Source organism: Delphinapterus leucas, chromosome 11, assembly GCF_059928025.1.
Source record: "Delphinapterus leucas isolate spDelLeu-1000000601 "Yukka" chromosome 11, BTC_Dleu_Yukka2, whole genome shotgun sequence".
NCBI classification, from domain to species: Eukaryota; Metazoa; Chordata; class Mammalia; order Artiodactyla; family Monodontidae; genus Delphinapterus; species Delphinapterus leucas.
This window is the reverse complement of record NC_143139.1, coordinates 99,233,674-99,250,373: the sequence shown is the minus strand read 5'-3', so window position 1 is coordinate 99,250,373 and position 16,700 is coordinate 99,233,674. Positions and strand designations below refer to the sequence as shown.

General features: G+C 57.7%; 1 protein-coding gene across 5 annotated transcripts in view; it reads left to right on the top strand.

The window, feature by feature from the left end:
* CELSR1 (cadherin EGF LAG seven-pass G-type receptor 1) overlaps window positions 1-16,700 on the top strand; it is a 159,744-nt gene that overhangs the window by 68,047 nt on the left and 74,997 nt on the right. For all 5 annotated transcript variants that reach the window (XR_016395084.1, XR_016395085.1, XM_089921461.1 and 2 more), the window contains exons 3-5: window positions 5,807-6,029; window positions 11,851-11,966; window positions 12,481-12,569. Coding sequence is in view for 3 of the 5 variants with exons in the window: in XM_089921461.1 (XP_089777587.1) it covers window positions 5,807-6,029; window positions 11,851-11,966; window positions 12,481-12,569 (428 nt within the window). In the remaining 2 variants the exon portion in view is untranslated. The remainder of the gene's footprint in view (window positions 1-5,806; window positions 6,030-11,850; window positions 11,967-12,480; window positions 12,570-16,700) is intronic.

Here is a 16,700-nt window from a genome sequence, read left to right as displayed (position 1 = left end):
TGGCTCCGGGGCTCCTGGCCCCCTCTCTGGGCAGCTGCAGGACCCTCTCCAGGTGGGGGACCCGGAGAACAAGCTTGGCAAGGGAAGACAGGTTTGAAGCCTGGGTTTGCGGAGGAGAGAACAAGGGCAGAAAGGGTTGGATGGCTGTGTGTGGGCCCCAGAGGAGGGGCCTGAGGCACGGCTGTGGAGGTGGGGAGCTGGACCTGGCCCACCTCCCCTTACTGGCCTGGTGGGAGAGGCCGGGAGGAGCGTTCCCAGAGGGCAGAGAAACCAGAGCCCGGTGAGTGTCTTGGAAGCTGGGGAATGCAGCCCCACAGGGTTAGGTGCTGCTTCACCTCGGGACTCCGTGTTTGCAGAGGCCAACGTTTACTATGATTGTAACTCTAGGACAGGCGTGGAGGGCCGCTGGAGTGGTTGAGTAGTATCACCCCCAGATTCGTGTCCAGAACCTCAGAATGTGACCTCCTTTGGACATAGGGTCTTTCCAGATGTAATTAGTAAGGCTCTCGATGAATAGTAAAATCATCCTGGATTTAGGGTCCACCCTGAATCCAGTGACGGGCGTCCTTATAAGAGAAAGGAGGGGGAGATTTGAGACCCAGGGAAGATGGTCATGTGATGACAGAGGCAGAGATGGATGATGAAGCCACAGCCCAGGGAACACGGGGAGCCCCCATCAGCTGGGGAGGCAGGAAGGGTCCTGCCTGGAGCCTGCAGAGGGAGTACGGTCCTGCCCACACCTTCATTCTGGACTTTCGGCCGCCAGAGCTATGAGAGAACACATTTCTGTTCTTGTAAAGCCACCAGATTTGTTGTACTTGTTACAGCAGTCCCAGGAAACGAATACTACAACGACCTATTGGAAATGAAAAGATATCTTTTGTGCTTAAAACAAACAACTTCACGGAGACTTAGCTTTATTTGCAGGTGATTTGAAATTGCACAATTGGTTAAGTAGAGGAACAGAATAATCCCACACATCATCACGCCCTTTCCACGGGACAGTGGATGCTTTAAGGCAGCCGCCCGAGCTGCAGCGTGGCTGTGGGTAGCACGGGTCCTGCTCTGTCGTCCTCCTGTTCACAGGGGCGGCCTGAGGAACGAGGCTTCCCTGCAGCCGCTGAAAACCACACATGAGCAGAAATACTGTCAGCAAAGTCAAATTCAGGTCTTCGGGAATTGAGTGAAGGGTGCTCTGTGTGTGTGTGTGTGTTTGTGTGTGCACGTGCTCAGGGCCTGCCTTCTCTCGGCCTCGGTAGCAGGTGGCCCTTGAGAGGGCATCGTAGGAGTCCTCAGATGCTTCGGTAGAGGTGGAGGAGTTGAGACTTCCAGTCAACACGAGGGCAGAGCTTGGGAGCTGCTGTGGCCACACTGGGGGCGTGGGCTGTGCTTTCATCCTGGTGGTGACACTGACCACCTGGGCCGAGCCCGGATGGGCAGGATTCTGGAACACCACAGGCAGAGCACCGTGGGAAGGGGCCGTGCCAGGCCCCCATTTGTTTGCCGTCACGGTTTGCGGAGCACCGCCCGCCCCGTCCTCTCACGGCGGCTTTATTATTCCAGAATGCCCTTGACCTGCCAAGTTGGGACTTGGAAGGCAAACACTCCCAGACGTCACATGTATTTTAAAAGTAGAGATTAAAGAATTTGCAGTGTATGAAGAACAAATACGCTTTCAGCTAAGCATTTAAAATTAATGACTAGAATTTAAGGAGGCTGCAGGCTGCCCACCTGGAGAAGATGCCAGGAGCGGGGATTAGCGTGAGAGTGTGTGTGAGAGGGTGTGAATGTGGGTGTGTGTGTCTGTGCAGGTATGTATGTGTGTGGCTGAGGGTGTGTGTGAGGGTGTGAATGCATTTGTGGGTGTGAATGCGTGTGAAGACGAGAGTGTATGTGTGAGGGTGTATGTGCGAAGATGTGTCAGCAGCGTGTGACTGGGTGTGAGGGCACAGGTGTGTGTACACGAGTGTGTGGGGGGTTATGTGTGCACATGCGTGTATTTGTGCACACAGCCTGCCTGGCGGGGTGGCCGAGCCCAGTGTTGTGGGGCCGGCAGGGCACTCTGCTAACCCGGGAGCGAGCAGGGGGGCAGTGGGGGGGAGATCAGACGGCTTCCATTGCTGGTGGAGCTGAGAGGAGGGTCTGCAGCCGGGTGGGCCGCCGTCCTTTCCCTTCTGAGCAGCATGTGAATTGTCTGCTCACAAGGTTCCTTGGGGGCAGCCCCTGCTAGGGGAGAGCAGGTGGGTGACCTGGCTGGGCTTTCTGGCCTCTCTCCCTCCCTGCCCTGCCTGGTGGGGAGGAGGGGGACGAAAAAGAACCCACCTGACACTGTCTGGCCCTGGGGTGGGCTTTGCCCTGGGTCCCCGGCCTGGTGCCCCCTGCACGGTTCTGTAGTTCAGTAGAGGTCAGTGGTTGCGACACTCCTCCCTGTTTTTGAGGGACTCAGGCTGGGTTACCTTTGATTAGCAAGTTGTGCATTCTTGGGTGTTGCAACCTGGAAAGGAAGACACTTGGGAGAAGTGGAGGAAGTTCAGATTTGTTTCTGATGCTTGTTATGCTAATTACAGATCAGTTTCACCTGTTCCTCAAAAGGAAGCTCATTCTGAAGCCTCCCTTGGAAGGTTGAAAGGATTTTCTTACACCAGTCAATTATTGAGCTCTCTAAAATCTGCACACTGGGAAACAGACCCTGAGGCTCGAGATCTGCCTTCTCGGGAGCCACGCCGTGGGCAGGGGCAGGGGCAGGTTCAGGGGTGGGGGGCACCCAGGGCTGCACAGAGGAGAGGTTGGGCTGCAATGCAGTGGTAGCAAAAGCCTCTGTGGACCCCACGTCTCAGCTCTGGAGATACAGTGCCAAGGTGGCTGCACTAGCCCAAGGGGCTGTGGGCCCCTCCATCTCCACGCTCGCCCGTCGCTGGGTGTGAGCTGCCCCAGCAAGGGCTATGCAACTTTGGGTGAGGGATTTCAGGAGGAGGATCTGAGTGCAGAGTCTCAGCTGTGAGCCACCGTCACCCAGCACTCCAGAACCTTGGTCCTGGAGGGACATGTGGGGTACACCACAGTACCCACTCTTCCACAGCATCTAAGTTTTCTTCTTTAAAATGATGATAAATTTTAGTATCACTATCCAGTTTGTTCAAATTCCCAATTGTCTCATACATGCCTGCTCTGGTCTGAATTGTGTCCCCCCCAAATTCCTAGGTTGCAGCCCTAACTCCACAATGGGACTGTATCTGGAGGTGGGCCCTACAGGAAGTAATTCAGGTAAATGATCAGGGTGGGCCCTGATCCGATGGGATTAGTGTCCACATAAGCAGAGGCAACAGAAATCTCTGCCTCTTTCTGTACACACACAGAGCAAGGGCCGTGTGAGGACAGAGGGAGCGGGCAGCTGGGAAGAGAGGCCTCACCAGACCCCAGCCGTGCTGGTACCCTGATCTTGCTGGTACCTCTAGCCTCCAGAACCGTGAGAAATACGCTTTTGTTGTTTAAGCCCCCAGCCCATGGTATTTTGTTACGGCAGCCCAAGCAGACTGAGACAGTAGGTAATGTATTCACATGGTTCAATACTGCAAAGGCACAGAGGGCATCCAGGGAAGCCCATGTCTGGGGATCCCAGTGACTTTGTGTTCCAGGATGATACCGCCGTTTGAATGCACGCTTCTCCGTGCACCGAGGATCCTGGTGCCGGATGTCTCTGGAGCTCCGAGTTTCGTATCTCTTCATACCAGCCTTTTAATAACCCGAGAGCACTGGCGTCACAAAGGAAACATTGATAAATATGACCATATGCAGATATAACATTTTTATGTGACTACAAATAACATAAATAAGTTGAAAGTTAAACTTAAGCCAAGAGGGAGTCACCACAGAAATAGCAGAGAATAGCTAATTTCTGAAATTATGAGGACCTCGTGTAACCCAGTAAAAACAAAACCAACCATCGTTGCAATACGAACACAGGAATAATCAGGCAGTTCAGAGAAAGGAAATGGACGTTGCCAATCAAATTCGGACAGATGTTGGACCTCATCAAAAATTATTGCAAATAAAACACCTGGAAGATTCATTTGTCAGAAATGCAAAATGGTTTACAGATTGAACACACCTTGTGTTGGCGAGGATGTGTGAATTCGTGCATCCTTTTGGGGAGCACTGTTTGGAAATATTGGGTGAGTCAGAAAAAAGTGCGGCTGTCAAAATGTCAACTGCGTGTACCTTTGATTCATCACATTTAGGAATTTTCTCGAGAGAGAGATTCTTGAAACACGCCAAGGATGTATATCAAAAAGTTACCTGCAATAAGAGCGAGCTGTAAACAGCCCCGTGTCCATCAGTATTAGAACAAAAAACATTAGTGGTTTAAATTCTGATGGGGTCCTCTATCGCAGGGGTCCCCAACCCCCAGGAACCGGGCCGCACAGCGAGAGGTGAGCGGCGGGGGAGCGAGCGGAGCTTCATCTGCCGCCCCCCATCGCTCGCATTACCGCCTGAGCCATCACCCACTCCCCACCCCCCCCGCCCCTCCACCGCTCACCGTCCGTGGAAAAATTACCTTCCATGAAACCAGTCCCTGGTGCCAAGAAGGTTGGGGACCGCTGCTCTAACTGAATACTGTACAACCATTAGCAAGAAAGAGGAGGAGCTCCCAAGTGCCAACAGGGAGGGTCTCCAAGGTACTGCACTGAGCAAACATGCCGGACGGCCGGGGCATCCAGCTCTCCTGGTGTTTTCCTGTGGGGACCCGCAAGAAACTGCTGAAGGCTTCCCATGCCATGCTATTTGCAAAGTGATTTCTTTTATTTTTTTTTTTTTAGTATGCAATGTAGTACTTTTATTTTAAAATGTGTTCATTTAAAAGTCAAAACTGGTGACACATATTGGTGGGAGCTGGGGAATTTCTGGTTGTCAGGCTGCGGGCCTGTGGGTGGCTGGCAATGTCTACCCTGTGACAGAGGCAGGTCCGGGCTGTGTCCCAGGGAGCGAGGATCACCCAGTCAGACCCCTGCTGGCTGCCGCGGTGGGCACTCTGGGTCTGACGGGTCTCGGGGGGTCAGCTTGGGCTGCCTGACCAGTTTCTATGTGGAAGCTTCCAGATCCTTCCTGTCGTGAGGGATTAGGCCACAGAGAGGACGTTGGAGCACAGTTGGAGGCCGGTGGGAGGAACAGACATGATTAAAGACGAACTGGAATCCAGCGTTGCCCGGCCGGGCAGTGGGGGAGGGAGGAGGCCACACAGGACGCCCTGGGCCAGAGTGACCCTGACCTGCTCCCGAGTCTCCCACGAGGCCTGGAGGTGGCCAGCCGTCATGCGGGCAAGCATGCGGGGAGGGCACGAGGCCTTCTCGTCATCCTCTTTCTAGGTGATTCTCTCATAAGGGAGCCAGGCTCAGCCAGCGGGGCGTTCAGAAAGGGGTTGGATGCCCAGAAGTGTTCACAGCTGCGCGTTCCCCTGGTCCCCCCACTCCCCCGAGGGCGGGGACCCCGGCAGGCCCGGGACAGGGACAGGGCTGGAGTGGCTTGGCCACCTGGTGCATTCGGCCGAGGAGCCCCCTGGGGTGCTTATTGGGAACCCGCTGCCCCGCCACCCTTAGACGGCCCACCGGGTGCTGGGTGCCCTCAGGCCAGCGGGAACGGCACACGTCTGATTGCAGCCCGACTCCAGGGTGGTTCCCAGAGGCCTCACGTGCCCCCGGGTTTGGGTTTAGCAGCTGGTTCTGCAGCGGCGTTTGCAGCCCGGGCGGGAGCAGTGCCCCCCTCCCCCCAGCAGGCCACCGTGTGACCTCCTCCCGCCCTCGTCCCCCAGGTGAGCACTGCGAGGTGAACGCACGCTCCGGCCGCTGCACCAACGGCGTGTGCAAGAACGGCGGCACCTGCGTGAACCTGCTCATCGGCGGCTTCCACTGCGTGTGCCCCCCCGGCGCGTTCGAGAGGCCCTACTGCGAAGTGGCCACCAGGAGCTTCCCGCCGCAGTCCTTCGTCACCTTCCGCGGCCTGAGGCAGCGCTTCCACTTCACCGTGGCCCTCGCGTGAGTCCCCGCGCGTGCCCGCGACGCCTCCTGTGGTTGGAGGTCGCGAGGTGGCCTTGTGTCTCCGCGCATCCCTCCGTCCTGTAACAACAACCCCAGTCCACCGGGGCCTCTGAGAGTCGAGTCACCTTGGCCAGCGCTGGCTGTAGGACCGGCCACTTAATTTGTAGGATCCCATGCAAATTGAGGATGGGGTTCAAAAATTAAGAATTTCCAGCTGGTGACAACAGAGCATTTAGCAGGTGTGGTGCCCTGTTTGCCCGCCCAGCTCACATGCCCATGAAGCCGACCCCCGGCTGCCCCGGTCCCACTCACCTGCCACCACGTGGGCACCCCTGCCACCCAGGTGGCCAGAAGGTGGAGGGAAAGGGCCCAGCAGGTTTGGGAATGAGACTCAGCGTAGGCTCCTGCTGTGCCGCCAGCTTGCTGGGAAACCGCGGGCGGGCGGGCGGCCTCACCCCTTTCCGCGCTGGTTCTTTAACTGTAACAGGAGGAAGCAGGCTGACTGTGTGCTGTGGCCATTCTTTAACTTTTGCATCTTTTTCTCCAAGAGAATTTAGATTTAATTTAACTTTAAAAAATCTATCGCTTCCGTGTAAAGACTTCTATCAAGTTCACCTTAGTAGTGCAGGGTGTATTTTGTATTTGGTCAGCGTTTAGGGGCCCATTAGGGGAATGCGGCATTCTGTGTCCCCCAGAACAAGATGCTCCCTCTGAGCTGCCCTTTGGAGAACAGGGCATCTCAGGGAGAGATGGGGCAGACTCCTCTCCCAGGGCTGCCCACCCTGAGCAGGTGAGGGGTGCGGTGTAGCCAACAGGCGCCGCGTGGTGCTGATGTGAAACCCCCCCGGGCAGTCCTCCTCCGTCTCGCCTCCCCTCCCATCTCGGTCAGGTCCTGTGAGTCCCTTGACCTCATGTCTCCCCCGCCCGCCACTGTCCTCCCAGTTCCCAGCACTCTGGCCTGGGCCACCGCCCTCTCCCCCGTGGAACAGCAGTGGTGGCATCTGCTCTCAGCCTGGGTCAGGTGGATCTCTGTCCGACAGGCCTGCTGGGCCTGCCTGCCACCTGGGGCAAAACCCAAACTTCTTAATAGGGCACAGGGTGGCCCCCTGTGTGCTGACCCCTGGTGACCCCCGATTCTGGCACCTCGCATCCTGTGACATGGCCACCCTCACCTCGTGATTCTCTGGACCTGCCCAGCCTTGCAGAGGCATTTCCTCGGCCCCGCCGCCGGCCCGTCCGACGGCTGCCGCTTCCTTCAGGAAGCCCCCCTGACCCAGGCGGGGCCATACCTGCATTCCAGCTCCGGCTGGACGTCTGGTCACTGCCTGCTTGTCTGCTACCTTCAGCCTTTGATGTTCCTGCTTGCAGGATCAGGCCGCTGTCCACCCTGACTGCCCCTAGAGAAAGGTCCAGATGAGGGCACTTGGGTAACCTGGGGGCTTGAGTCGTTGGTGGGTTTTCTACATTGCGGCTCAGATCTTTTTGCTCTAAACCCATCCTTCATACTAGATCATTGGTTGGGGGTGTGAACTCATGCCAGATTTCCTGATCCTGATTTTTTTTCCTGGTTGTCAGGTGATTTGATTGGGCTAAAGTCTCCAAAGCAGATGCACGTCCTTTTGAAACCTTTAAACGGCCACACGGGCTCCCTGGCCGGTGCTTTCGGGCTTCTGCTCCAGGATTGCCATGTCCGTGCTCATCACTGTGCTGAGGTCCAGCTCTCTCTCTGTGCCTGTCCACCCACTGGCCTGAAGCTCCTCAGGGGCTTTTTTTTTTTTTTGCGGTACGCGGGCCTCTCACTGCTGTGGCCTCTCCCGCTGCGGAGCACAGGCTCCAGACGCGCAGGCTCAGCGGCCATGGCTCACGGGCCCAGCCGTTCCGCGGCATGTGGGATCTTCCCGGACCAGGGGCACGAACCCGCGTCCCCTGCACCGGCAGGCGGACTCTCAACCACAGCGCCACCAGGGAAGCCCTCCTTGGGCTTTTTGTCCTGTGTCGTGACACGCAGGCGCCCAGGCGAGCAGCTGGCTGGTAGTTCCATTCTCACAAAGCATGAGCGCCCACTGCTCCCCTCTGTGGCCCCAAGACGTTGGCCGGGGGGCTCCCGCTCTCCCAGAGGAGGGGCTCTTTGGCCCGGTGGGGGGTGGGAGGGGGTTGAGTTGCAGAGGGAGAACATTCCGGGCATTCTGAGTGGCCTGGAGTGTCTGCTGGGAGCTCTGCAGAGGCAGGCAGACCCCTGCACCCACTTTGCCCTGCTTCAGCCCCTTGGTACATTCTTGGGCCCGGACATCTGTGTGGGGTGCAGACGGCGTCCTCTTGGAGGACGTCTGTTTCGAGAGACTGGTCCCTGCTGAAATACCACCTGGGCTCTGCCCGACTCATCACAGACTTCAGTGTGGATCGCTCAGCGGCCACATTTGGGCTTTGTGCTGGCACTGCTCTCGCACGTCACCTGTCAGGCCCACTTCCTTCTCACGAGAACCCTGAGAGCTGGTATCACTGTTCTCCCCATCTCGCAGGTGAGGAAACTGAGGTAGAAAGGTTGAAAAAGTTGCCCAAGGTCATAGGCTGTCCGGTGGGACCCCCAGGCCCTGCCTGTAACCTGTGCTCTTAACCTCCCTCCCTCTGGCCCCCGCCCCTGTAAAGGATACGGGCCCAGGGCCTGCTTGTCCTGATTTGCAGGTGTTTCCCACGTTCTGCCCTCTTCCCGAATTTCCCTTGGAGACCAGCTTTAATAAAATAGCAAGAGCAGCTGTCATCCGTGGAGCCCGTGTGCATGCCGGGTGCCCTGCTTGTGGCTCTGTTTCTGATCCTTAGAGCACCACCCCCTTTCCCCGGAGCTTGGAAGAGGGAGGCATGGGAGATACAGCTCCGGTTGGCCCCCTGGGCCCGGCTGCAAGGCTGCAGTGCTGTTTGATTCTAAGGGCAGTTTTAAGGTTTGGGCCATTTGGGCCGCTGTTTTAGGGTGGCTGCCCACGTTTTGGTGCACGGTGCAGGGCTCCACCCCGCCCTGCAAAGCGGCTGACGAGGCTCCCTCTCCAGGGGTGCTGTGAGGACTCACGTGAGCTGGTACGTGCTGTTGCCCTCCCGTTTCTCTAGCTGGGCCTCTGCACCAGGCCCCGGTCCTGGCCCCGCCTGCTTGCAACGCCACGTCCCCGCCCTCTGCCCCAAGCCCTGTGCTCAGGGGGCCACCACGTGGGCACAGCCTCCAAAAGGAGGGCCCCTCGCTGGGACCCCTGGCCACTCTGTGCCCCGCGTGGCTGGACGCTGAGAACAGCAGGCTTCTGTGGGTGCCCGTCCCCCCAAATCAGAGGTGCCCTGTGTCTTCTGGCAAACAGGTCGATGGCATGTGGTTTTGGTGTCTACGTGGCCATAGCCACCCACCACCTGGGCGTGGCCGGCAGCCCTCTGTCATAGGCAGTGCAGCGAGTAAGCTGCAGGAGGCTGACCTGAAAGGTGACCAGAGTCCTGGGAGTGGGGCCCATGGACACAGCGGCCAGCAGATGTGCTGGAAACCAACAAAGGAAGTCTGGCAGCTCCAGACTCAGAGAAACTAAAGAACAGTCGTGTTTAATTAAGTGCCCACGTGATGTAGCGCATGTCCCCTTGCTTGTCAAATCTAGTATTGTAGATGCTCACACGTGACAACAATTTATGGACGATTTCCGACACACCTGATGATGGCTAAAAGGTCGGGGCCGAGGCCAAATCAGGGAGTTTAGCTTCAAAGAAAATCATAGAAAGCGCCCCCTAGAACCTGAGCAGGGGAACGGTTCCGTGTCGGGGCTGCGGTTGCTCTGGGCAGGGCCTGGAAGGAGTTGGGCCTCCTGCCTCCTACGGGCATACTGTGAGAGAGGTGGGCTGGGGCACCGGCCCAGGGCTTTTTTTTTTTTTTTTGCGGTACGCGGGCCTCCCATCGCCGCGGCCTCTCCCACCGCGGAGCACAGGCTCTGGACGCGCAGGCGCAGCGGCCGTGGCTCACGGGCCCAGCCGCTCCGCGACACGTGGGATCCTCCCGGACCGGGGACACGAGCCTGCGTCCCCCGCATCGGCAGGCGGACTCTCAACCACTGCGCCACCAGGGAAGCCCATGGCCCAGGGCTTTTGTTTCAGGTGGTTTCTTTCGAAGCTGCTTTTCCTCTTTCTGGTTTCTGTTTGCCAAGGGCCTGGGCTCCCGGGGGCCTCAGCTCCCTGGTCCCAGCCTCCTTGTTGCCACCCTTTGTTCTCTCTCTTCCCCTGGCCCCTCACCAGGCCTCGGCTTCTGTTTCTGGCCTTTCCCCTTTTTACTTGTGCTGTTCAGACCCTCCCTGTGGCCCTGGGTCCCATCGTTAGATCGTCCATTCCCAGCAGTGCGTGGTGCCTGCCCAGAGGACCATTTCAGCACTGACCACCCCCCTCGGTCCAAAGAGAAACCCACAACAGTGAGACCCCCCAAAGGGAAGCGAGCCTGGGGTCGAGTGGATCCCAGTCTTAATTCAGCTCTTCTTCTACCTGCTCACTCCACACCCAGAGCTTCCACTCTGCCATGCAGGTATTTTTTCTTTAGAGTTTGTCATCAGAGTTTGCTGACTTCTAAACCGAGGGGATGCAAGGTCTGGGCGGGAAATGTCAATTTTATGTAACTCAAGGGAGAGGCTAGGGTCACATGCCTGAGGCTGGTTCTGACAGACTCCTGCCGCATGAAAACGGATAAACCAACCTGGAATCAAAGGAAAGAATTTCCCCCCACTTAATCTCCGATGAGAGAGACATCCAGCTAGCTCAGGAAACAGTCCCGAGTTCACTCCGGAGGTTTGTGGGTTCTCTGTAACCAGGGCGTCGAGGAAGCCTTTGTGGTGACTTGGTGTGTCGGGGACCCTCGGGCCTGATGCAAGAGGCTTCCTCGGGGTGGGAGAAGGATTTCTGAGGCTGTTTGTCTCTTGTCAGAGTAAGTGGTTTTTTACTCCGAGTGCTTCAAGTCTCACAAGTCTTGCGTTTCCACACGTCTGTTGGTTCACGCGGGCCGCCATCCGTCCGTGGATTCAGCACATCGGTATCAAGCGCTTGTGTGGACCAAGTCCTGTTTCGGTGTCGGGGTTGCAGCAGTGAACGGGAGTCATCATCTCTCCCCTTGAAGGATCATGTGTTCTCATAAACGAACAAATCATCAGGATCATTTCCGAAGTAAAATGAGTGGTGTGATAGCCTGTAGGGTGAGGGGCACGACTTAGATAAAGTGAGTTGGGGAAAGCACAATCGGAGTGACATCTGGGAGATCTGCAGAGCCAGGGAAGATCATTCCCCACACGGGGGAAACAGCAGGTGCAAAGGCCCGGGGGCAGGGAAGAACGTAGGGTTTGGGAGCAAAAGGGCGCAGTGTGGCTGGAGTGTGGTGGTGGAGACGAGGGGCATAGGCCCTGAGGTGGTGATCAACACCCACATCTCTGTGCCCTGGGGCGTGTACGCGGGATGTATGCACTGCATGTGTTTACTGTCCAAATATTTCCAGTTAGTATAGTGGCTGTGTCATCCTTCTAGAGCACTGTGCGAGTGGAATCTTTTCACCTGTACAGGTTGTGGTAACCAAAGTGCCCCCTGGAATCTGCTTTGCTCCTTCCGGAAGAGAACATTGCTAATCAGGTTTTACGGGCTGTCCACTCCTGCTGTGAAAAAAAGAGTACTGGGGACCAGAGTCTTTGCCGAGCGTACTCATCCTCTTGCCCACTCTGGCCAGGCTTGTTGCCCTGGGCAGCCTCTTGTTCCCCCACCTCCAGGCCACCTGCAGACCTTCCACCCCGGGCTCATTCATTGTGTGACGTGCTTCCCCTTGGTCCCCCAGGTTTGCCACCCAGGAGAGGAACGCCCTGCTGCTGTATAATGGCCGCTTCAACGAGAAGCACGACTTCATTGCCCTGGAGATCGTGGACGAGCAGGTGCAGCTCACCTTCTCGGCAGGTAAAGCCTCCTGAACAGGAGGGAGCCACCCTCGGAGCACGTCCTTGGTTGTTTAAAACCACCCCATTGGGGCTTCCCTGGTGGTCCAGTGGTTAGGACTCCACGCTTCCATTGCAGGGGGCGTGGGTTCGATCCGTGGTTGGGGGAACTAAGGTCCCGCATGCCTCACGGCACAGTCAAAAAAGCAAAAAAAGCACCCCATCCTGTGCAGCGCCGTCAAGCGTGCTGACCCACCGATTCCCTGGTTCTCCATCTGGGAATCCGTCCTGTGGGAGAAATCCAGAATGCACAAAGATGTTCATTGCAGCGTTGTTTATAAGACACAGCTCAAATTTCCACAAACTAGGGGATCATTGAAGTGTGCTTCTGCCTCTGTAGGTTGAAAATATTGACAAAGCCGTTAAAAATGTTTTCCCGGTGGTTGGAAAGAACATTCGTCCAGACTGTTGGAAGGACTTTTAGCCTTAGTGGTTTGTTCACCTCTGTTCTCTCTGGACCTCCCCCCGCCCCGCAGGTGAGACCACGACGATGGTGGCGCCACAGGTTCCTGGGGGCGTGAGTGACGGCCGGTGGCACTCGGTGCAGGTGCAGTATTACAACAAGGTAGGACCGGCCCCGCCCCACCCGACCCCCAGCCCGGGCGGCCGGTGGCAGGTGGGGGGTGGGCCCTGGCAGCTTTTTGGTCTTTAGACATTTATACTCTGAAATTTCAATAAATATGCTGGTTGAAAAAAGTTATTTAGGAAATGAGCATTTGTTGAGGGTCTGTGTAAAGATACCCAAGCCCTGCGCTGGGGCAGATACTCCCCCAGGGAGCGCTGGGCGGGGAGGCTCAGAGACCCCAGAGTCCTACACGGGGGAAAGGACGCAGAAAGAGCTTATTCATTGCAGCTGCCTCGGCCGAGTCATTACTGGTGGCTAAAATTCCAGGCCATTCAAACACTGTTCCAAAGCCCAAGTAGTCCACTCTTACCTGGATGAAACCTGAGAGTCAGAAGGCTCCCCTAGGAAATGCTGTGAAAGTCTGGGCGTTTTGGGGGGTTTCCTTTCATTTTGCTGTTTATTGGCTTGTAAGGAAACTCCTCGGCGGTTTTTGCATCCATCACTGTGGTGCTTCCCCGTCGCTGTGGTTTTTGCAAACCGCTGTTCTCCTTCCTGGGAAACTCCAGGGTCCCTCCTGCTCTGAGCCCCGACCCAGGCCTCCACAGGGCTTGCGCCTGGGCTTGGCTGGCAGACAAGGGGTCCTCCCTCTGTAAGAGATACACCCATGGAGGAAGGGTGCTTTCTGTCTTTCACGTCTACTGCATTTCAGCTTTTGGACACAGTAGTGATGGGCGACCTCTCCCACCACTTGGGCCTGAGGTCTGTGTCATACAGACCCCTCCCTGTCGCTGTCCTTCCCCTAGTCTGTCCTCAGCCATCGGAGCCCTCTGCGTCTTTTTTACATATGGCTCACCGTACACGTTTCACTTCTCCATCACCCGAAATACTTAGGCCCCCAGCAGTGATCACCCGCACGGTGACCGTGGTTTTTGTCCCCGGTCTGCGGGCGGGAGATGCCCCTGTCGCCCAGCCCAGGACAGAGGCCGGGTAGGTTCTGACTCGGGTGTGGAACTCTGCACGGTGTTTGTGATGAGGGCAGGGAGAGGTTCTGGTGGGGTCAGGGTGCAGATCTGAAGCGACACGGGGGCTGGTGCCGCTCTCAGGATTCTGAGGACCAAGCAGAGAGCGTTCACAGGTGCCTGGGACGGGGTCTGGGCTACTGCAGCCCCCAGGACAGCCTGCCGCCCTCATTCCTGTTAGCCCGACCGTGCCCGGGTTGCTTGATGCAGGGCTGCGTGAGCCAGTTAAGGAGGTGGGGTGGGGGGCGGGGGACGGACCGGAGGAAGACAACGTGCCTCCAAAGACACACTTGCAATTTCCTAGCTGCCCCGTCTCAAGCGCTGGAGTCTTCTGCTGCAGCTGTGCCCCTACAGCTGTCTGGAACAATTAGGGGCCAGTGTGAGGTGCACCCACCTGCTGCCCGCCTGGAGCAGCCTTGCATGGCCGCTGTGCGAGACAGTGGGCGCCGTGGGACCCTCAGAGCCTCCCCTCCTGCTGACCTCCAGGGGGCTCGAGGACGGGATGTATGCACAGCTTGGGTTTTTCTTACACGATGTCTTAACCCACACGACGTCCTTTCCCCAGTTGCTACCCGTGGGCCTCTCTCACCCTGGAGGACAGAGGGGCCCCCCGGACTCCCCCAAGTGAATTCTTCTGCCCTTACAACCTGCTCGAGGTCGGATGGTTTCAGCCCCTTCTCTCTGCCCTGGAGACAGTCCCCCCCGCAGCCATTCTCTCACGATGAGGCAGCTCTCAACTGCGCAAAGGTACAAAGACTGTGCCCCAGCATCCTGGAGGGTCACGAGCCCCGAGGCCAGGACCACGCCCTGTGAGCCTCTGTGTCCCCATAGCACGGGGCACAGTCCCGCTGAGCGCAGGAACTGTTGTATCTGATGTTGGGGCCTGGATCTGCTCCAGCCAGCAGGACAGCGATCGGACCCCTGATTCCTCTGTTCACATGGTCGGGATGGCTGTCCCGTGTCCGGGCAGGACCAACAAGCAGATGTGTCGGCAGCAGAGCTCCTGCGAGGCTGGCCCCTCCTGGGCCAAGGCTGGGGACAAGGGGTCAGTGGTTTTCTGGCTCAAACACATTCGGGCTTTTGTCGGGACGTTGCACAGCCCCTCGAGTAGAAAGAAGGAAAAGTAAGAGTTGTAATGGATGCTCTGGCCTGCCCGCTGCTCCAGGGCAGGTGGCTGCCACGTGGCAAGGATGTCATGCCCCACAGTCTGGGCTTCGCACACCTCTGAGCTCTCAGCCTCTGGCCTCCTCCCCTTGCCAGCAGGGCCAGGACATCAGGGATGGGCAGTCGGCTGTGCGCTCGGCAGGGTGCAGGCCAGTCGGGATGGGCCGAGGGGACCCTCTGGGGCCCATGCTCCATGTCAGGGAAGCAAAGGACGCACTCGTGGTGCATTTTCCTTTCCGCTTGTATGGGAAACGCATCTCCCAGGGCCGGCTGAAGACTTTGGGCTTCGGGGCTGTGTCAGCCTTGGTTGCCCACCAGAGCACCTGCACGTGGCGTGTTCCAGAGTCACCTGCCGACGGCTGAAGCAGCAGCCTGTCACAGCTGAGCAGAGACGGAACCTCTGGCTCGGCCAGCCCTGCCCAGGTCCGGAGGCATCCGTCATTCTTGACCATCGTCAGGCACGCAGGAAGCATCACGAGGGTCTGCTCGCAGAGACCCTCCAGGGAGCACCGAGGAGGCATCTCACTCCTAAAGGGCCCCCGGGATGCCCCCGGGAGAAGGAAGGAGGAGCCCACGTGAGAGAACACGCCCTGGCAGTGGATCACTGCCACCCGCCGCTTCCGTTCCCAGGGCCAGCCTTTCAGCAGCACCCGAAGCAGCCCCTCAGTGCGCGGGATTAGGCCTTTCCCCTGCTGCCAGCTCAGCTATTTCCTCTCCTGCCCGAGGCTGTTTGATGGAGGAAACCGAGCAGTTTGCAGGTAGACCTTGAGGCCCCCCCTGCTGTGGTTTCCGTCATCACACAAAGGGAAGTGCTCAAAGTGCTCTGGATCAGGGACATCTGTCTCCCGGGAGCTTTGTGTCTCAGGGCCCGAGGCACTCACGTGTCCAGGGGCCCGGGCGGGGCTCGGCAGGGAGCGAGCAGGTTTGGAGGGGGGCGTGGGGGCAGTGCGAAGGGCTCACTGTCAGGCGGGGGCGTGGCCAGACGGATGGCAAGGAGGGCAGCAGTGGAAGTGGTCTGGGAGGGGCGAGTCGCTCTGCTCTGTGGGCATCTGTTGTGTCATCCACGTCGTGTCTGGTCCTTAGAGTGGGTCCTGTGTGGGAAGCCTCTGGGGCCCCTTGCACCCTCCCCAAGTCTGCTGGGGCCCTGGAGCCTGTCTGGGCTATTTTACCAGTCACCCCCAACACACACCCAGGAAATAGGTGGAAACCTCACCAGGATGGTCCCAGGAGGGCGTATCACCAAAGGGCCGCAGGGTGTGGGGCACCCATGATGGGCAGTGCAGGACCCAGGGCTGTGACAGCCCTGAGGCCGAGAGGAACCAGGGGAGAGGGCAGAATGGAACCCAGGTAGGAGGGGTCATGGAGAGAAGCCACCTGTGCAGAGAAGCGACCTCCTGACGGCGCTCCCTCCCATTTCCTTAGGCTCCCCGTTGGCCAAAGGCAGCCAGAAATCAGAGAACAGGGCCTCTTGATGTGGTTCCTATGGGTTGGTGCCCCCAGGCAGGGAGCCAGGCAAAGCCAGTTTACTGTTTTTTCCTGCTTGGTGGCATTTGAAGCGGGAAGGTCTGGTGGGATAATTCACCTTCCGTGGAGCCTGGGTGCCCGCTGGGGCTGGGCGTTTTCCTGGGAAGGTATTTTAAAGGCGGACAACGCTTTGCAGAAACATGTCGAACTCCGTCAAGCGCAGATGGGACCCAGAGCCCCGCCGCCCACACCCGCCCCTGGAGGTTTGGGGAGTATCTGTAGTCATCACTTCGTCGCAGATGTGCTTTTTTCCCCGAGACTATTGTGCACGATAGGTAAACACTTCCCCTGCCAACTCGCAAAAGAGTGAATGTGCCTGATGGGAGAGTTTGTGCCGGTTGTTCTGAGACGATAGTTTTGTGTAGATAGTTCTAAAATGATTTCTTTGCAGTTGGAACTCGGGTTTGGCGGTAGTCAGGGCTCT